Source organism: Athene cunicularia, assembly GCF_003259725.1.
Source record: "Athene cunicularia isolate RWA chromosome 1 unlocalized genomic scaffold, athCun1 chr1_part2, whole genome shotgun sequence".
Classification (NCBI taxonomy): domain Eukaryota; kingdom Metazoa; phylum Chordata; class Aves; order Strigiformes; family Strigidae; genus Athene; species Athene cunicularia.
This window is the reverse complement of record NW_020799092.1, coordinates 13149345-13170970: the sequence shown is the minus strand read 5'-3', so window position 1 is coordinate 13170970 and position 21626 is coordinate 13149345. Positions and strand designations below refer to the sequence as shown.

The 21626-nt window shown below is 40.5% G+C and overlaps 1 protein-coding gene across 4 annotated transcripts; it reads left to right on the top strand.

Moving 5' to 3' along the window:
* Positions 1–70: 70 nt before the first annotated feature.
* CCDC77 (coiled-coil domain containing 77) lies at positions 71–19922 on the top strand. Of its 4 annotated transcripts, none has more exons than XM_026862038.1 (12): positions 71–298; positions 1666–1882; positions 3164–3306; positions 5303–5399; positions 6739–6805; positions 7560–7657; positions 8904–9052; positions 9388–9631; positions 10505–10630; positions 10716–10868; positions 12581–12734; positions 17607–19922. In XM_026862038.1, exons 1-11 carry the CDS (start codon positions 267–269, stop codon positions 12725–12727), a joined length of 1473 nt encoding a protein of 490 aa, XP_026717839.1. In that variant the 5' UTR covers positions 71–266; the 3' UTR covers positions 12728–12734; positions 17607–19922. The 4 variants fall into 4 exon arrangements, with proteins under 4 accessions (XP_026717839.1, XP_026717848.1, XP_026717851.1 ...); XM_026862047.1 differs by lacking the exon at positions 17607–19922 and adding an exon at positions 17346–17539; XM_026862050.1 differs by lacking the exon at positions 17607–19922 and having other exon boundaries at positions 7563–7657; positions 12581–16173.
* Positions 19923–21626: the final 1704 nt, after the last annotated feature.

Genomic DNA, 21626 nt, shown 5'->3' with positions numbered 1-21626 from the left:
GGGCGGCGGGCTGTCTCGCCGCGTCAGTGGCGGAGGGGCCGTTGTGGCGGTTATTTTGCCGTTGGGGCCGTCCCGGGAGCTTGTCCCTGGGTTGTTTGGCAGGGCGCCCCGGGGGCTTCTCCGTGCGGCTGCGGCCGTCCGCAGTGGGGCCTGCAGCGTGCCCTAGTTCCTGCTTCTGCCGAGCACCCGTGCCTCCGGCAGCCTCCCGCGGCACCCGCGGCCGAAGCTTCTGCCCGCGGTGAGCCCGGCTCCTCCGCAGGGGCGCCATGAGCGCGACGGACTCCCCTCGCTCCAGAAGGTAGTGTGGGGGCTGCCTCCATGGGCGCCCCGCGCCGAAACCGCTCTGCGGGCTCTGGCCCCGGAGCTCGCTCTCTGTCCCGTAGCCAGGCTTAACGTTTTGTCCGCTTCGTACCTGCTGTGATTCCTTATCTTTGCGCCTTTCCGTTTCTACTCTTCTTTAGTTCGGTAAATAAAGTGTGCTTCTGTTAGGTTTTTTCTTCTGTCACTGTTGTTTATTTTTCTAAGCGTGGTGTTTAAGGCATTTCTGAGCACAGCTGGTGGGAAAGCTCCTACATGAAATAATCATATTATTGCATATTTAATACTTTTCTGCAGTGCCAGGAATTAGGGAGCTTGGCACGTTTTCATGGCTGTAACACAGGGGTTCTGAGCTAAGCAGCTTTGGTGAGCTGCTCCATAAAGGTCACTGCCTCGGTGTCACGTGCCAGATCACTTTATGATCAAAGTTCTGACACTGGCTCCAGAATAAGATTCTGGGCTGTATTTTTTGTTAAGCAGATCTTTATTAAAGAAGCTTCTTAGCTTTAACTGTGTCATTCATGGTATCATTAAAAGAAAGTGTCAGGTCAACATAATTAAAAGTGTGCAAGAGAATTTTGGCATTTGTGTGCAGCTCTGCAAATTTCATGCCGTTTGAGCAGATTAAATGCTTGAATGCAGCAAGCATTGCTTAAAAGAAATCAGATACGTAATTATACATCCATTTTGATTTAACTTATGTAATATTGACATGATTTCTATCTAGTACCTCAACATAAGATTCAAGAACTTGGAAGCTTCTATTTCACTATCAAGGGTGGACAAGCTATGTGGATAAGACATTAAGTATGCCAGAAAGGAAAGCATGTAGATTCTTAGACCTACACTTTAAATTATGGTGACTTGAGACAGCTAACTTGAATTCTTGTTTTTAATCAACAGTCTTTAGATAGGTTTTTCTCTCTGGATATCAGATAGTAATTGTCACGGATTATGTCTTCCTGTTTCTCTTACAGTTGCTGATGCTTCTAATTGCACAACAATGGACTTTTTGTCTTCTTTGTTATCGTTCTTTTCTTTCCTCCCCTTCCTTTCAGGTTCACCCTTCCAAAATAACCTGTGAGACTTTCCATAACATTTTTCTTTCTCCCTTTTCCATCAGTTGGCTCCATGTCCGCCATACAGTAAAGCCTGCAAGCTGTTCTGTATCAAAGCTTCTGGTTCTCCTCAATCTGATCTCCTGTTAATACCTGGAGCACAGACAAGATAATCTGTTTTTGAAATGGAACCTCTGTTAAAATTGAAAATCTATTTTTAACTATTTTAAAAAGTTTTTTAATTTTATTGCCTGAAGCTTATATGTCATTAGAAACTGTTTCTGTCTAGGCTGGCAACCCCCCATGTCTCATCCAGATATGCTAGTTCTCAGTCTCCAGGTCAGGAGGACTTTACTCCTCTCCCTTCAATCAATGAGCGCTTGGCCTTTCTCCGTCCCTCCCGGGAGCTGCTGGAATACTACCGCAAGAAGATTGCTGACTTTGATGAGGAACATGAGGATTTGGTAAAAAGGCTGGAGAGATACAAAGAAACGTATGATGAGCAGGTTAGGAAAAGAGTTTTTGGATGATGTTGGGCTAAGTATCCTTACACAAACAATATTTTTTCATCAGCTGAAAGCACAGATGGTCTTAAGATGTACCAATAATGTGGTAGAATTGAGCTAAGATAAATTAAGTAGGTTTCAGGGTTTGATTGTAAAATCTAGCTGTTTGACCTGTTTGTCAAAGCAAACAGAAACATGCCTGTAGGATATTCTATTCTTAAGTTGCAGTAGTTTGGTTATATCTTCACAGTGGGTTGGTTGTTTCTGTCATTTTAAAATTAAAGCCTGAGTTTAGATGTTTGATTTCCATGTTGTCCAACTTCTTTCCCTTGTTTGTCATAGTGAAGAATGAATGTTCTTTCGTCCAAATGTAGTGGGCTTTGAGATACAGATACAATTTGTATTTACTGCAGTGGAATTCATAAGCTTGGCTGTAGACTATTCAGCAGTATACTACTTGGCAAATAAATGCAAATTTAAAAGAGACTTCAAAATGTAAAAACCTTTGCCTTTTGAGAGGAAGAAAGCCTACAGAGTATCTGTACAATATTTAGTTCTCTTGATATGCCTTACAGCATACATCTGTCTAGCAGTCATCTTTTAATTGTGAATGGCCCTTTGGGAATACAATGATCACCTCTGAAGTGATTGAGGCCCCTTTATAAGTATTTGTCATGCTTGAAGCAGCCCAAAAGTCCTTGGGAAATATGTGGTTGTACATGTTATTTTCATTCAGCATATGGGAAAAAGAGAGGTAGGTTCCAAAATAGTGCCTTCTCTCCTGTGGGAATGGTTTTCAAAAAAACCCCACAGGTGGAACACCAGGTGGAAAATCACTAATGAAACTTAGTAACTAGCCAGATTTCTCACTACTAAACCATATGGATATTTTAATGTTTATTCTTTATTAATTTCTTTTAAGAGCAATGCTACTCCAGAGGCTTTGCTAGGTTTTTGTTGATGTCAGACTCCCCATACCTGTGCCATTCTGTCAGTTCAGAAGTGCAACCACTGGGAACAGGAGACCCTAGCTTAGGCCTTATAAGACTGTTGTATAGTGACAATGATTCTCAGGGTTCTGAACTCCCCGTTAAAACATTTTTTTAACAATTTTTCCAATACTGCCCTCATTTGGTCAAATTTTGTAAGAGGAAAAAAATAATTCACTTGACCTGGCAGTTGTTCTATACCAGTTACAGGCTCAGGGCACAAGCAGTCTGAATTTTCTAAGTGTTGCTCAATGCTCTGTATCATTTCAAGTACCTCATTCTCTCTACCTAGCACAAATTGCAATGGGAGGTTCATCAGCGAGAAGAGGAGATTGTGGAGTTGCAAAAGGCTTTGAGTGATATGCAAGTCTACCTCTTCCAGGAGAGGGAGCATGTCCTTCGTCTTTACTCAGAGAATGACCGGCTGAAAATCAGGTGTGCTGTCTTAGCTGGTGGGCTGGGTCACTGGCAGTAGCAATTGCATGCATTATGTTCTAGTTCTTACCCAGATCTCGAGTCTTCAAAGAAGCAATTATGCCACGCTTTCCAGAGAGGGCTCCTATGAAATAGTACCAGTCTTGGAGGTGGAATGCAATCTGTTGGGATGCTAAATATGTTTCCACTTATTATGCCTCTTATTCTGTTAGTAGAAGGAAGAGCAGAAGTTGATCATAGATTCAGATTTGAATTGTGAGTTGCCACTTTGAATGCGGAGGTTCTGATTTAAGCGGACTGTGGTGGGTTGACCCTGGCTGGATGTCAGGTGCCCACCAAGCTTCTCTGTCACTCTCCTCAGCTGGACAGGGGACAAAAAAATGCAATGAAAGACTTGTGGGTCGAGATAAGGACAGGGAGGTCACTCACCAATTACCATCATGGGCAAAACAGAGTCATCATGGGAAATTAATTACCAATCAAATCAGAGTAGGATAATGAGAAATAAAAACAAATCTTAAAACAACTTCCCCCCCACCCTTCCCTTCTTTCCGGACTCAACTTCACTCCCAAATTTTCTACCTCCTACCCTTGAGCAGCACAGGGGGACAGGGAGTGGACATTGCAGTCAGTTCATCATATGTTGTCTCTGCTGCTCCTTCCTTTTTGCTCTCTTCCTCTGCTCCAGCGTGGGGTCCCTCACATAGGAGACAGTCCTCTACTAACATGAGTCCTTCCCATGGGCTGCAGTTCTTCATGAACTGCTCAAGTGTGAGTCCTTTCCATGTGTCCATAACACAGGTTGTGGTCCTTCAGGAACAGACTGCTCCAGCATGGATCCCCCATGGGGTCACAGTCTCCTTTGGGCATCCACCTGCTCTGGCATAGGGTCCCTCCATGGGCTGCAGGTTCACCGTTAACTTCCATGGGTGCAGGGGCACAGCCTGCCTCACCATGGGCTGCCCCACGGGCTGCAGGGGAATATCTGCTCTGCCACCTGGAGCACCTCCTCCCCTTCCTTCCATGACCTTGCTGTCTGCAGAGTTGTATCTCACATATTCTCACTCCCTTCTGGCTGCTGCTCTGCAGTTTTTTCCTGTTCTTAAATATGTTATCACAGAGGTGCTACTACCATTGCTGATGGGCTCAACCTTGGCCAGTGGTGGGTTCATCTTGGAGCTGTCTGGCATTGGCTCTGTTGGACACGGGGGAAGCTTCTGGCATCTTCTCACAGAAGCCATCCCTGTAGCTTCCTGCTGCTGAAACCTTGCCACACAAACCCAATACACAGACCTTGTACCTGCCTGGCAAAACTTCCTCCTTCAGCCCTAAAAACATTTAAGCTCAAATAGAAAATACAGACCAAAGCAAAGTTTCCCCTCACTCTATGAGATCATATTGACAGCCACTCTTATTTAATGACATTTAGTTGGTGAACAGGAATATAACCTGCTGTATCAGACTAGCTGCCAGTGGCAAAGTAGTTCCATGCTTTCTTCAGAATATTTGTGGGTGATAATATCAAGTTTTCTATTAAAGTTTTAAGAACTTGTCAAAACATGTGTTGGTGTACTTTGTCACTTCTCAAGAGTGATGAAAAGTCTGATACAGCCCTTAATGTAGTTTGCTTTAAAACCAGGGAACAGTTAAAATCTACTGAATGAAGTATCTGAAAGTATTTTGTATACACCAGATTTTTATAAAGGATTTTATAACCAGAGTTCATAACTCTAGAATGCAAATTCTTTACCACTATGTGCTATGGCTATATCAGCCTATGTAGTAAAGACATACTTTAAGAGATTGCTTTTCCATGCCAGCAGAATCAGTGGTGTTACTACATCAGCAATGTCTTTGGGAGTGTGTTTTTAAAGCAGTGTTCTCAAGAACTTCAACAGTTTGGAACTTGCATTAATGAGTGAATTAGAAGGATAGTATGTCACAATGTCTTGATGTATTTTAAAATGACATGCTGACCACTTTCTTTGAATTCCAGGGAACTGGAGGATAGAAAAAAAATTCAACATCTCCTGGCTTTAATGGGAACAGACAAAGGAGAAGTTACGTATTTTCACACGGAACCTCCACATAAGGCAAGTTCCATTTGTCTGTAGAACTCTGCTTTTAATTGTAGCATGAAGATCTGTACCCCAGAGGCTGACCACAAACCAGATCTGTCCTGTAAGTCAAAAGTTTCTAAATGAGCCCAAAGCAGAAGGGATTTGTAGCTCTGTAGCAACATCCAGGTTTTAGTATAGCTGCTGACAGACAAATAGGAACAAGCACACTGGAAGCAGGTCCTCTTAGCATCAGTCCCCTTGTGTCTTCAAAACATACCTCCTGATCAGCCTCCTAAATCTCACATAGGAGTCTGAAACCATTTGGCAAATTGTCATTGAGAAGTTGGAGAGAACACCTCAAAGAGAAAGAGAAAAAAGGAACTGCAGAAAATGACCAGGTGTGGTGTTTGATGATCAGCTATCTCAGAGTGCCTATCTCTTAGGGCCTCAATAAACAATAAAGCAGTGTTGAGGTTAATGCAGCAGTTTGCTGGGCAGGAGACTGCAGAAGAGCCATCCTCTCTACGTAATATGGTATTGCATGTTTCAGAAATAATGTCAAATTAATTAAATGACCGTGCATATGAACTGCAGCATAGTTGAACCTACTAAAGGAAGTCACAAATCGGGAATGATTCAAACATACAGAGACTGATGGAATATAGGATTTATCTTGGAATAAGGTGCAGTAAAAGGCTGAAATATGCTGCATCATTTGTGGTTGCTCTGCACTGCTCAAGCAGTTCAAAAATTGCGCAGAAGCTTTGAAATTCCCTGATATAGAGTAGCTCTAAAATTAGACCTATTATATAGCATCAACCTCAACACGAGCATTGGGGTTATAGCGTGCTCCCTCATGGCCTCCTCTTTTTGTTAAGTGAGTTTCAGTTCAGCAGTTGAGTTGTTTAAATAGTTTTATTGGTTCGCTTTTTATCCCAGGCTTGTTCAGTAGCTTGAGTGAATATGCTGATAAATCAAGCTTTATGTTCTCCCTTGCTAAGGCAAGGAGGAGTATGAAAGAAGAAAATAACATAATCTTCATCTTCACCTTCCTCTTCTCTCTGTCCTCAAAATGCTCCTTTTCCTGCTGAGGGTGCTGATTTTCATCCTAATGAAGCCAGCAAAGGCAGGATTACTTTCCAGTTTCAGTGGAAAAAAAAAAATAGAGGCAGAAATGGCAAAACTCAGCCATGATAAAGGAAACTTTTCAACATGGACATTACACTTGTGAATGTCTTCCTTGTCTTGTGGTAGACATAAGGTAATGCTGTTCTTTTGGATATCTCATTTTACTCTTTAAGATTTGTTCTTAATCACTGCAACTTTGGAGAAGTCAGATGTTCACCATAGATATCTAATCTTGTTTCTACAGGTTACTGTTCTGCAAAGGCCAGCTAAATCCAGAGAGTCACATGAACAAAATGATACTACTAGAACAGGTACCACACCAAGCTGATTAACAGCAACTCAACTGTTGACACTTGTTTCTCTGTGTATTTGCATCGAGTATACAAAAATAATTCTTGACCCTGAATACTTTGACATACCTCCACTAAGTTCCCTGAATGTATCCATGTGTACATACATACACATGTCTTACTCTTGGCTTCTGTTCAAAATCTTTTAAAATAACCTAAGCTGGCTTTTGTGTCTATGATCTGCTCAGTTAAGGAAGAGGCTGGTATGACTGTGGAATGGCTGCTTTGGAACTGTGCAGGTACCATCTGGACAGGCACTGTTAGCCACAGCCTTTCCAAGGTGTGAGGTTCTGCATGCATTTAGTGTAGACAGGAGGGTGGATCTGTATGCCAATTTACTGATTTTCTCTTTTGAAAGAACTGCCTCTTCCAAATTGACTGAAATTAGCAAACAAGCTCAAAACTCATTCAAGGCTTGATGCTTGTGCAGCTGTGTCATCTGCCTATTCATCATTTCTTTAATAAAATTTAAGTTTGCTTTCTATATATGCCAAGAGAATTAGTAGGTTGCTAAATATTGTAGTGTAATAGTGTGGGATAAAGGTATGCAAACACTGTAAGTTCTGAAACTCTTTTCTTATAACTAGTCCTCCTAGAAGTCCTTGTGACTGTAGCAGTGGCTTGCAGGCCTGCCAAAATATACAATATTTCATGTTTGGAAAAGTACTGTGGGGAGATTGGAAAACCCTTTTCTACTTCTGTTAAATTTCTGCAGTAGCCACCAAGAGGAGCACTTCAAAACCATCAGTAAAAGGAAAGAAACCAGAAAGTCCTGAGAGATATCAGAGAGATAATCAAGCACTTCTACTTCAGGTAAAAACATTTTCTAACTGATGACGTAATTCCTGGCTGTCCAGGAAATTATGATAGACAAATATGCTGCCTGCTTAGGTAAGATGTAGACATACCAATTTTATTAGTTCCCACATCATACTATGGTTTTCTACTTTTTGTCTGTTTACGTAGCTGTTTCTTTGCGATGAATGTAGGCTTAGATCTTAGGTCTGATTCTGGAAGCTTTTCATAAGCAGTTGTTCCAGGAATGTCAACTAGAATGTGTTGCCCTTAAATACAGAATGTGTAATTGATATCTCCCATAATTTGGTTGTGGCTATGAATTTTTATTAAACTCACAGAAGATCTGCAGGGTTGGGTATTTTGTGTAAGTCTGAGAAAAGCAATGTGTCTGAGATGGAATTAGGCAGCCCCGATAATATGCACTAGTGCAATGAAATGTTCCCTTTACTAGACTTCCGTGAAAAGCAGGGTGTAGATAGCATGACAAAATGAAAGGTAAAATATATGGAATCATGAATTAAGGAAGATACCAGAAGCTGTATGTAGTGCATGAGGAAGGATGAGTCAGGAGAAGCAAATTAAAGAGCAAACTTGTACAGCAGATAGATGTATTTATTTATTTATTATTATGTGTTCAAGGGCAGTGGTGATTAACCTAGTGGCCAGTTAGCTGTCTAACAATATTTATTCTGGAGCAAAAGCATCATACAAAATTGTCATAAAAATAAGAGAGCTCAATATACACCAAGTTTTTTCAGATAGGCCAGATGGACATTTTTCAGTTACTTGTTCCTATTTGTCTCCCTGACTATGTGCCCTAGATCAAGATTCTTTGCATCCCACTCCTTCACTCATTATCTTGTTAACATTTAGTAATTAATTCTGGTTGAGTAATTTCTTTTGTTCAAGAAATTCCTAGAATTTAGGTATTTTCATATCACCATTTCATTGGAAGATGGTAGCATAGGGACAGACATGTCTGCATATTTCACAGGATTTGTCACATCCTGTGTGCAATTTAAATCTTTCTGATATCTTCAATCTATGTCTTGATGATTGTATGGTTTTTTTTTCTTAAAATGTTTTAGTTGTTTGAAATACTTAGCATTAAAACAAAATTGAAGTTTCAGAAATGAAATTAGAACTCTCAAAGGTATTATTGGGTAGAATCTTTGATCTGTATCTTGGAATTTGAGAGACTTCCAATGACATGATCAGAGCTACTGTGAGGTCTTATTCAGTAATGTCTTTGCTTATTCAGGTGGAGGCCCTGCAAGCTCAGATAGAAGAACAGACACGATTATCCAAGGAACAGGTTGAAGCACTACTAGAGGACAGGCGGATTCACATGGAGGAAGCCCAAGTCCAGCATCAGAGGGACAAGGACAAGATCAAAACTATAACAGATAAGTGAGTATGAGAGAAAGACCATGATGTAGTCATGAGATGAGAAGAGAGAGGAACAATAGAAATATTTTGGCTTTCAGTATGTTGCTTCTTGAAGCACGCAGAAAAGCAAATTATGCAGCCATCTGGTAGTGTGTGTGGAAGATGGAATGACCTACATATTAAAAATCCTATTTCACATTGGAAGAATATAAATTCTTTCATTAGATGAGAAGAGCTAAACTTGTTAGGAAAGCACCTATCTTTTACTTCCATGCTTCTTCCAATTTGCAATAATAATATATAATAAATGTAGGAACTAGGAAAGTAGTTAACTCCACTCGGATCCCTTTTTACAGACTCCATAAGACCCAAAATCTCTTATATGAGAGTACCCGTGACTTTCTCCAGCTCAAGTTTGATGCCCGAGCCAATGAGAAAGCATGGATGGCAGAGAAGGACAGTCTGATGAGGAAACTTGACAAAGATATGGATCAGCTTATTATCAGCAGGGAGCCAGGAAGAGAGAAGAAGCAGAGAGATACCAAGAAGATGCTTCAAGCAGATAATGGAGCTTGGAAGCCCCACAGCAGAGAAATAAAGGTAATTTTTTTGTCCTAGGTAGAGGCTCTTTAACAATTTTTGACTGGAAAATTGCAAGCATCTGGGTTTTGTCAAGATAGGTAGTAGCTAGCAGCTGTTTCAAAGTTGTACTGGCTTGCCATAAGTTACATTGTTGTTAGCACTAATGTAAAAAAACCCTCTCCTGCCTCAAAATCATAATTGCTTACAAATTCCAGAGAAAATGTATAGTTGGGATTTATGGTAGCACTTCACTGTCAGTTTCTTTTATGTCCAGAACAAATCCTTACTTCTGCAAGCCACCTGATATGTGGGCCAACAGTTCTTAAACTGCTTGTTGCACACACCTTTCTTTTAATGTAAATGCTTTCAGCTAATGGCCTTAGAACATAGTGTCGATATCTTTCTTGCTGTGGGTTGGGTAGTGTAAGCCCTCTCAGTTCATGTCCCCCAGCTCTTCTACAGTTGTCAGGATTTTTTTCCCCTTCTAGTATACCTCCAGTGAGAAGTTAAAAGATCTGAAGTGGGTAAACGGCAATAGGGAATTGTTTTCATCTAACACTGAATGTAGATGCTGCTGAAATGCAGTACTGGGCAAGCAGCTGTGAAAAGGGGAATTACAGCATTAGTTGAATATTCCTTTTAAAGAGAAGAGAGAGTTCTTTAACTGATGATGAACAGTCATGCAAAACTGATAACCTAATTAAAAGGTTTTGGTAATAGAAGTGGTGTTAAGAGTATTGTTCTTACCTAGGTGTTTCATTAGCTGTAGCTCCAGCTGTTCATTTTTATTTGCCTGTCATATTGTCAATCTATCACACTTGCTTTTCCAGAGCAGAGGACATGTGAGCGCTGGCTTTTGAGTTGATTCTTTCTGTTCCTCCTATATCCTAGTCACTGCAAGAACAGCTACAGCAGGAACAGCGCCTGTCAAGCATGTATAGAGAGCAGTGTGTCACCCTGGAAGGTGAGCTGGCTAGGATTTGTGAGGAGAGAGATGTTGGCAGAGAACTCTTTAAGGTAATTAGTCTGTAATCATCTGCTAGCTATGTGATGATCTTGCAGCGTTTATTTTGCATACCTTATTGAGTTTTTATCTCCATAGGCACGCTCAGAAAAGATGGGGAAGCGGCTGAAGCTGATGACTCAGCGATATGAGGCCTTAGAAAAACGTCGTAATATGGAAGTGGAAGGCTTTAAGAATGACATTAAACAGCTTCGGCAGAAGCTGAAAGATGTAGAGAAGCAGCTTTTTAAGGTAACAGCTAAGCATTTCTGAGTCAGACTTACTATGGGTTTACCCTATATAGGTGTATTCTCAGTATTTAAATGCATTAGTTCCCTAGAGTTAAGGAAGTAATTTCTTCAAGTTTTCCTTTAGATATTGATATTTGACAAAACTTGCCCTTTTACATATTTTATGAAGCAAAAAAGTTTTGTCTTTGTTAATCAGTCAGACATAAAGCTTGTCAAGAACTGTCCCAATTATACATTAGCTGTGTATTTCTGTTGCAACTCTGAAAGTTCTTATCTGATACCTGTAGCTCACTCAGCTGTCAAAATTGCAAGGCAGTGAAGTAGTTTTGCAGAAGTAAATCCTGCAAAGAAAATTACTAGTTTTCTTTCTGGGGGCCATAATGTTTTGTTTTCCTCCAGTAAGAGGTAGATCATTGACTTAAGTGTTGTGAATATTCTATTTATTCCTTTGTTAATATCTTATTTGTAACTTGCAAAAATCACTGCAGAAGCAATGGCTGGTAGTTGAAGCTGCATACTCTGTAGAAGCTTCCAGATATGTAGATGAACATTGGAACAGCTTAGAAGGGGAGCCACAGCCTTGATGTTGCTTGGAGTTTAGGTTGAGATATTTATCTAATATATGTATGAGAGGATAATCTAGGCATAGCTCCAACTGACACTCCTTCAGGAATCTGGCAGTACCACCAATACACTTGTTTTCTATACTTTTGGTGCACAGTTCAGTTTACTTAGACTAATATATGTGTCTTCACTAAAGGCTTCGATTTTTTAAAAAATTTGTTGGGCTGTGAGGTTTTTAATTCTATAAGGACTAAAGAGCATATGTGAACGGGGAAGAAATTGCCTGCGGGTACCTTCACTACAGACCTGTGTATTTTGTAACTGTGGGTGTGCACACTTTTAACCACAAGAGGGCGGAGGAACAAAATACTTGCTAGAAGTCTTTAGCGTGATCTTCAAATCTTTCTCATCACTTGAGGACAAAATGACTACAGATGGCTAAATTTTCTGATTTGCTTATTAAAATCTTTGACTAAGAACTACATGATGACAATGAGACACTCTAAAGGGTGGAGAGAAAAGAGGGTTTTGAGAGCAGTTTCCAAGGCTACACTGCCAGGGTGACAGGAAATGGCAGCCCTGGCTAGCTTGGTGAAGGGAATTCTGAGTATCCAGCAGCCTTTGTTCAGCTCAGTATGGACCATATGGCATGGGCGTTGTACTTGAACTGCTCCTGAATCCTGTGCAGTTCAGAAGGCAGCAGGTTGGCCACAGTAGTTAAAACACCTCTAGTTCTAGGAGCAAAAGATGACAAAATGTCATCATATCAGGTGAGGTACTTAGAACTAGATAAACGTTAGTTGATAAATATTTAAACTTGCCTCTTTTTGTGGGTGTCTAAATAATACAGGAATTAGAAACGACTCAGCAGGTTATGGGTAAACTTGACTACATTCTATCCAGATTTCTTCCTTGCAAGTAATAGAACACCAAAATATATTAAAGCTTTGTTCTTTATTTTTGGTTCTGGAGAACCTTTCTATTGGTGATATGCATTAGCCTAGTGATATTAGATTAAGTATCCCCTAAAGTAGATAAAGGAGACCTACAGCAGGTCTCCTTTAGAGCTCGCTCGCTCTCCTATCCTCATCTTAATACTAAGTTGTATCTCAAACAGCTTTGTTAATCTGTATTTCTTCTCCTTTTTAGGTGACTCTGAATATTGGACCAGACCAGGATCTTGCAATTCTACATGAGATCCGCCAGGGAAACAAACTAACCCGTAGAATTCAAGGAGAACTAAAAAATTTAAAAGCAAAAATCTATGGCTTAGAGAATGAATTACGGGTCTGCTAAAGCTGAGGTATTAGCTGGCATCCTAGTTTTGGGAATGGGACATTGATAGGCTGGAATTAGTCATATGTGAGAGCAGCTCCTGCCTGTCTGTTTCCTGGCATCCAGTGACAGAAGACTTGAGGAAATCTGCAGTTAATGTTGTGATATTGTATGTGAGCCATTCCTAATGTGCCAGATGATATTGCTGTTTCAGCTGAGAGATGGCACCTGGTAAGACTGATATAGAAAGTACATGATGACTGATATATCGGGAATATGCTTATGACTTCGTCTTACCTTCGTATCTGTGGTAGGGGTCAGTGTATTCACCTTCACCTTTATTTGAAGCAAATTATAACCACATATATGGTTATAATGAAGTTAATAAGCACAGGAGGATCTAGTTGAAGATCTAATTTGCTTGACTGACCTTTTTTTATGTGAGAAGCAGCTTTTAAAATGGTTTAAATGATTACTGGTTTGGTGCTTAGGCACTTCAGGATGTAACTGGAAATTTTATTTGAAAAAGACCATGTATAGAAAGTATGTACTAAAGCATATTAGATCTGACTCTCCCCTTGACAGTATAACTACTTTTAAATGGCTTTCCTTTGCTTGTTTCTAACCTAATTGGGACAAACCTGGCTGATTTAATATGGTGGAAAAAGTAAACCTCTTACAGAACTCATCTGCAAGAACCAGCAACATCAACACTTGTTTTGAATATTTGGGGGGGAGGAAATTACTACACTAGCAAGTGTCATCTCATCCCCTTCCTCCCAATTTATCCTAACACACAGAGGAATCCCATAATAAAAGTTATCTAATATCTTCCTTAACCACTACATTATCTGCCTTTGTAGCTTTAAACAGTATTATGGTTAGGTACCAACAAATCATGGTCAACTTTTGCTACAGCCGTTGCTGCTACTGAACCATAACTGAATTGGAGTGCCTAGTTCCTACATGATAAATATAACTCTAGCTATATGAGAATTATCTTCATAACAAACAGCAGGGCATTGCCACTATAGAAAACAGATGAAGTCATGAAAAGGGTTAGGACATGGCTTCAGCCCAGTTTATAGCTGCGGGTTACTGTTGCTTCAGCAAATCTTGTCCACCTTGTAGACTGAGAGCAGAACTCTGCTGGAAAAGGGATTTCAGTGCCTCTGTCTCCTACTTACTTTTCCTACCTTGTTGAATGTGACAGAAGTGGAATAATATATTTCTGAAGTATAAGCCTACAGGCTACCAGCATTTCCTTTCCCATTGAAAAGAACTTAGTGTCTGAAAGCAGACAGTTTCTTTTGGATGTGGTAGCAGCCATGGAGATCCTCATTCAGTGTTTGGGAGAGGTAGAAGATTTGGAGAAAGAGTGGTTTTTATAGCACCAGTTAAAGCAACGCAGGAGGAGAAATTCCCTTAGGAAGTCAAGGCCCATTTCAATTGTATATCCTTTTTTGTGACTGGCTTGCTGTCCCTTACGGTATGTGTTCTTGAGGTCAAACTTGTCACAAACAGACTTTAGTGTGGGTGGCTGGCAGTCTGCACCTGGATGCTCAACTACTACTACAAGTTAAAGAGGCTGTTTTAAAGTGTATGCACGGATTAGTTTAGCTGCAAATGTGGAACTGTTCAGAACCTGATCCATGAACAACTTGGGTACTGACGCTATGTGGAGAGTTGAGGAAGGTAATTAAACAATGCTATCCATCATTTAGTCTCAGTCTTTCTTAGCAGACTAGTACTTTCTCAGGTAAGTTTAGCTAATTAAAGTGAGTTTGTATGTGAAATAACATGCTACTGATTTGAAGATATCAGTTATCACAGGTCTTGGAAGGCTGCTCCTGAAAATTGCTACATAATGAAGTATTAGCCACTTATTCAGCAGTATCCATCTACTTAAATTCAGCTGATGTGAAGCTAGCAAAAAGGTCTCTTGAACCTATAGAAATAAATGAGTTTCTGTTTATTTTCAACTCTTCCAAGCTAAAGAATTGCCTATGAAATTACATTTTCTTCACTTGAAAGCCATGAAGCGTGTCTGGATAAAGACTAAGCTTTGACACTGAGGTTTGTAAGACTGGGAGGAAGTATTGGGGGAAGAAGGATGTAAATGTTTAATTTCCTGTCTTCCTTACCAGTATTCCTTATTACTTGAAAGACTGAATAGAATAAAATTACAACATTCCTAATATATCTGCTGGTGTGTCAAAATTCAAGTGGAACTTGAACTTTTTTTTCAGTCTGCCACTTGTCTATGAACCATTCTTATTGAGGGGGTGGGTGAAGTGCAGTAGTGCTGATCCATAAATCCATTTTATTTGTCCAAGCACAGGAATTGCGAAGTATTTTACATGCTCTTTATGTGTGATAGTGTGATCATGTAAAATGTTGTTTTCTCTTGCCAAAACACATGTGGACCTTCAATCCAAGAACTGCTTTAGAAAGCCAAGTGTTTTCTACCACTGACAACTACTCTTTAAGATGTCGAGTAAAGAATTATTGGCATTTCCAAAAGGATTTCCTGGGAAAGGTTCCAAGACCCATATTAGTCAATTTTATTCCACAGTTTTGGGGCAGAAAACAAAAATTGGCATTTACTCCAAAGACTGATTAGGGATTTTGCTAATTTGTTAGTAATGTGTGACTTGCATCATTCAATACAATTAAATGCCAGGTTATGTATTGTAGGAGAATTTGAATGATCTACAAAATGGCTGATTCTAGGAATATGGAGACTATCCTACAGAGGATTAAAGGTTAGAACTGGACAAATGTTCTTATTGTGAGCCAAGATACTAAAATGTTTTTTGCATAAATAGCAGAAAAATGAGCAGTAGGGGAAAACTATATTGTTGTGTAGCCTTATTTAGGTATGGAAGGAGTGCGTACATTTCAGAAAAGATGTTGAAATACTGGGTAAGGCACAGAAACACAGATGATTCAGCAGAAGGGAAAAGGTTGTGCAAGAGCTCATATTGTATTACATTAAGAAGACTGATTAATATATGTGTATCTTGAAGATGAAAAACTACCAAAAGCCTCTCTATCCCAGCAGAGAAAGGCTGAACAAGAACCAGGAGCCTGAACCTGAAGTTAATTTAAAAAAAAAAAAATCACACATTTTTAACAGGAAGATTGCTCTTTCTCCCTCATTATAACAAACTATTTGTGGAGGTAAAAAATTCTCCCATCTCTATTTTCACATCAAAAAATGGTTGTACCTCTGGAGAAGGTAGCTTGTTTTAATGTTACTGGGTTTGACATATTAGAACTTAATGAAATATAATGATGTAAACTAACAGGAAATCATTTATTGGCTCCTTCTGGCTTTAAACCTATGATTTATTTATATGTAATATTTGTAGTAGTTTTTCAGCACTCATGCAGTTGCCTTAATTATTGGAATGTATGCTGTCAGCTCACCCTACACAGCAAGGTTATACAAGGTTAAAAAAAAAACAACCCACAACTAAATTTTAAAATCTCCTCATGATCTTATTATACCACAACTTGCAGTAATCCCAAAATTAACTGACACTGTGACTGCACTTAGAAGGGCGGATTGACAGTAGCCACAGTTCTGATAGTTGTCAAAATACATCTGAATAGTAGTATAGTATATACTTTATGCAGTGGTTGTACTTAAATTGCTTATGTAAGTAGTAGTATCGATTCAGAAACATGCACATCTTACCAGTATGGATGGATCCTGTGGGCAGCCTAATATTCTGGAATTGTAATGTCTCTGTGTGTAGGCCGGGAAGTAATTCTTTGGTAATCAGACATTTTGAGACTAGCTGGGAACAGCATCCTTGTGTACTTTGTTCTGGTAGGTCTGTTCACATTTGCAAAAAGCAATGTTGTTCAGACTTACAGCTCACAAACCCATTTAGTTCTGCTACACTAGAATTTATTTGTGCCTGCTCAGTCAAAATCCTAATAAAGATGTCATGTCCTCATGCAAAGTAACATCATAGGCCATTTGTATATAAGGGAAATGTTAAGATTTTTTTTTCTAATTTTCCACAATATTTTGCTTTTATATTCCCAAGTTGCTTTGAATTGTAAGAAATATCCCCTTTACTTCCTAAACAGTTATTTTTAAATTTGACAAGTCCAGCTGTAGAAGTATACACGTATTTTAGCATGTGGACTGGGATTACGTACCAAAATATACTTGGATACAGTGTATAAGGCATAAGAGGTGAAAGCTGCAGTGATTCTTCTTGGCTGCTGTATTCATAGGATTTAGGCACAAAAAGCAAAGTTTGTTTTGATTCTTATGTTGCATCAAAAGTTTAGGACTTTGTCTGAAACATGCCATTGGAGGTAAGAGGAATTTAACCCACTAGCAGGAAACATTTCTGCTATGATGGAAGTATTTGAGAAGAATGGGTAGACTTCTGATATTTCCCATTTAGCACCAAATGAACTGTTTGGAGAAAGGGTATCTATGAATATGAGTTAGAGTAGCTGCCCTTCAGGTAAGCTCCAAAAATATAGCTTTGTAAACAGAGCCCTCTGTGGAGTTAACCATTCACTTATACGGACTAAATTGTATGTTTTAAGAATTATGATGCTATTAGATTGTGGAAAAACGTGTAAATACAGATTATTTGGTTTTATTCAGAAAACCCAGAGAGGCTTTCAATACAGAAGTGTTTCAGTGTTCAAGCAAGACAATGATTATGCAGACATGAAGGCTTTCATTGTTGAAATGGGTTCGATTTGAATAAAAAGCCCTGGATTTACCGTGGTGAAACATATTCAGGATATGCTGGATTCTCCTGTATTGATTGAGATCAAATTGCCTTATTTTCACTGTAAATATTTATCTCAGTATAGAGTCACTTCTAAACTGTCCAGTAAACCAGGTTTTTTTCCTCTTCAGTGCTAGCTTGGGTAGATAGAAGTCTGCTTGGTATCATCACAGGGAGAGATGGTCAGCTTTGCGTTCTGTACTCTCCCCAATAAAATGCCTGTGGCACATCTTTGGAACTTCTTGAAATAAGGATGATGAGCAGAGTCTGGTACTTCTAAGACAGGAAGGAGGAAATTTAGGCAAGACTTGTCAGATTTGAAAATATGAATTTGCAAAATGATCAAACGTAGATATATCTTTCGTTATGGTAAATGTCTGAAGCCTGAAAAGTCTTTTGAAAGTTCTCATCTTAAAGTATACAAAAAACTTTTCTGGAAGTGCAAACATGTGCTCTAGATATTGAGAGAGTGTTCTGAAGTGTGGAAAGCAATTCAGGCCAATTCATGGGGCAGGATCTACAACAAGGAGGTGCTACTAGAGGTGTACTGGGTGAAGTTTGTGTAAAAATGTGTCCTTTGTACAGCAGAAAAGGAAGGGCAGCCCTTTCTATCTTAACTTTATCTGGACAGCTAGGGCTTGAGACCTGTGAAAAGGGAGTTATGCAGTGAAAAGGCAGGATCATGAATGAGGCTTTCCACCCAGACAGGTAAGTTGTAGGAGAGCAATGGTGTGACTGTAATGCTGTCGAAGTCAGAGCTGACAGAGCATAGCCATGTGAGCAGTGAAAGCGAGAGGAAGTCTCAGACCCCAGCTCGGGCCAGCTCATACAAATGTTAGCAGTGTAACTATTGGTAAAAATCACATTGACTGTGTTTGCAAAACCCACTGTATCAGCACAACTTTTGCTAATAGTTTGTTAATTATGGGACCATGCTGATTTCCTTATTGTAATGTGAAACTGTATCATTGACGGATTCTTCTGGGATAGCTCCATCAGTAATGCCATTTAGAGCCCAAGTCCATTCCTGAGGAGCCAAAAAGGGAAATAATGGGGAACTGTGTCTTCAGAGACTGCCTCTTCCTCTTAGAAACACTTCTGCCTTTGAGCCATTTCGATTATGAATGTTGAGATGAAGTCATTGTTTGTGCTTCAGAGCATGGCTGAGGTCAGGAAGAGGGGTGTGGAGCCACCATGGTGGTGAAAGCTAGGGACAGTTGGGTATCTTTGGTGTGGAGCTGGTAATTACTGTTAAAATGAAAATTACACAAGAGGAAAGAAGGGAAGGAGCAAGCAGCAGATAATTGAACCTTTGGGGAGCCTACAGAGAAAGGATGTTGGCACAGAGCTAAAAGTAATTTACAGAACAGAGCAACAGTTGTTAGATAACTAGAAGCAGAAGCATAACAAGAAGAGGAAGGGATGCACAGAGACTGAGCTGGAGAGGGGAGCTGAGGAACAGGAGATGTGTGTCATTAAGTGCTGCACTCCTATCAAAGCCTGCTTTTATCAAGAGGAAACATAGCCAAAACAGAAAACAAACAAAAGTCCAAACAAAGCAAAAAAATACTCCAGTTGGCTTATCTGGCAAATAGTTTCTTTGAAGCGGGTGTTCAGAGTAGGTGAGGAAAGGTGTATCCTGAAGTGAGCAACGATCTGCCCAATGTTCAAGGATGGTCCCTCAGGGCCATCAGCAGTCTCAGCTCCCTGTCTGAGTCATCTAAATGACAGACAGACCCTATTCCTGCATCACTGGCCTCCAGCTCACTTGCTGCTGCTTCCACTAACGGTGGGTGACCCCAGCATGTGGGATTATTATGAGCTGTAGTTTCCACTGCTACCATATTGCACCCAGTGAAGATGAGAGACATGGAGGTCTGGGCACGCATTGTGTGATTTGGGATGCTTAAGAGATTGGGAATTCAAGACTGCTAGTAGACTTGAGATAACCTTTATGTGAGGTGTTTTTAAAAACATTACTGTAAGTGATAATCTTACTCCTGCAATAAATAAGTGGACCATATAATTTACTTTAAATACAGTGTAGGGCTATTTAAATTCCTCATTCCACTATTTATTACATAGGCAGATTAATTTTGTTCCTTAATATTGTTTTAGTGTAGCTATATTATAACAGACATCAACATGCCACACTTATTCCTTCAGATTTTTCTCCAGAGAGAAGAGCTTTTCTGTATCTTTATTATAGCATAGTTCTAGCAGGAAAAAGATTTTGTTTCTTTACAAGTCAACAATACTATTGGTAACCTATAATTTCACTTTCCGCTCCCCTCCATTTTAGTACCACATTCACATGAGGAAAATGTGCTTACTTATTTTAATATTTTAATATGCACCAAAGTTTTAGCAAAGTGCTAAAAGTTATCTTTTGCCAAACTTAAGGTTGTTCATTTAAGAAATGCAGACAACTTCTTGCTAAGAACACATTGTCCAATTCTCATTTTTTAAACAGGAAATAAAGTTTCATCTAGATCTGTATTTATTACAAATTTTCCTATTTTCTCTTTTTTTTTTTTTTTGAGCAAATATTAAAAACTTGGCTTATTTCTCTCATGCTGGAAAAAAACCCAAACCCACGCATCATCAAAAAACTTCAACAGTAAGTGCCATACCCTTATATGCAATTCCTGCCTTGCAATGATTAAACTGGCACACAGCTTCAGGTTTTCAGCCGTGGGGGTACCAGAGGTAGCTGGATATTGGCAGCCCTTTCTGTTTGCAGTGGCAGAAGTAGCACCATGATTCCAGCTCGAGTTGGTGCCACGTGCATCTGCAGCCTCTGGCAAGGTAGGAAGGAGGAACACAAGTGTTACAACACAAACTGCAGTGTTGACCTTATCCCTGGGGAGGCAGAGGAGCCCAGGGGCAGTGCCACTCACAGGCCTCCCCCACCACAGGATTTGTCTCCATCTTAAGAAACTTCATGTCTTTCCACCTCCACAATGAGATATAAAACTCTCTGGATGCACTTTCCCAAACCAGAAGAAATCTCTCCAACACAGGGCTCAGGGGAGATGGCTCTGAAACCTTTGTGAGGCATTTGGAAAAAGGAAACCTATCATCTGTCTGTCCCTCTCAATGTGTGACAGGGCCTCTAGGTGCTGCCTGGACACTGGGAAGAACAGTGTCCAGCACTTGATGCCAGAGACTAGAGATGTTGCTTCTGTCTCCCACCAGTGTAACACTTGGGATGTTGACACTCTGCCAGCGTCAGCCTGTCCCTGCTAGGATTCTCACTGATCTTCGATGGCCCTCCGTGCCATTTGGCACATTTTCTAAGGCTAAATAGTGGGAGTGTCCTTTCATGCAGCCTCCCACTTCAGAAGGCTGCTGTGAAAGGAACCTGGGCCCTCAAATAAAGGTCTATAATTGTTGCAATGCATTTAAAAAATAAAATTCAGCCCTGGGGTTTCTCTTAATGGTTGCACAGAGTCAGGGGCTGCATCTGCGCAGCAGCAGAGCTGTGAAGGTAAAAATGGTCGATGCCAATGACCAACACCCCCACCGTACGTGTGTGGAAAGGGGTTGTTCCGGACTAGCTCCCCAGCTGGGTGCATTACGTACATCCTAGACAGCATCTTCCAGTTTAATTTCACCCAAGAGTAATCCAGTTCGTGTCTTCTGAGACCTCTTGGCGATGTGACACAAACCATCAGCATGCAGGGCGCGGCTGGGAGAGCCACTGCAAAGGTGTGCTTGAGGTGTGAAATGAAACACTCAGCACACCCAAGGAAGGTCCTGAGAGCTTCATGTGGGCCTCCAACGTCCTCTGGTGGGTCTGAGCCGTGTAACATCGCTACTACTCAGCTGCTTCAGAAAGGAGATTAGGAGACGGTGAGCCCTGTTCCTCCTGACTGAGCAAAGCTCTTTGAAGTAAATAACACTTGTTGCAGTAGGCGAAAAGGCACTTTAAAATTGATTCAGCTGCGTGTAACTGTGTCAGTTTGAATCGCCCGCTCTCGTCCTGCTTCCCTCCGTGCAGAGGAGTTACCACCTCCTGTCCTCTCACCAGAGGGACCCGCCAACGCTCCCACCGGCACGATAAACCCCCTCTGAGGAGGATTCGGAGCCGCGGGAGCGTGCCCGCCGCCGAAGCGGCCTTTCCGGTCGCCCCAGCGGGAGCGCTGACC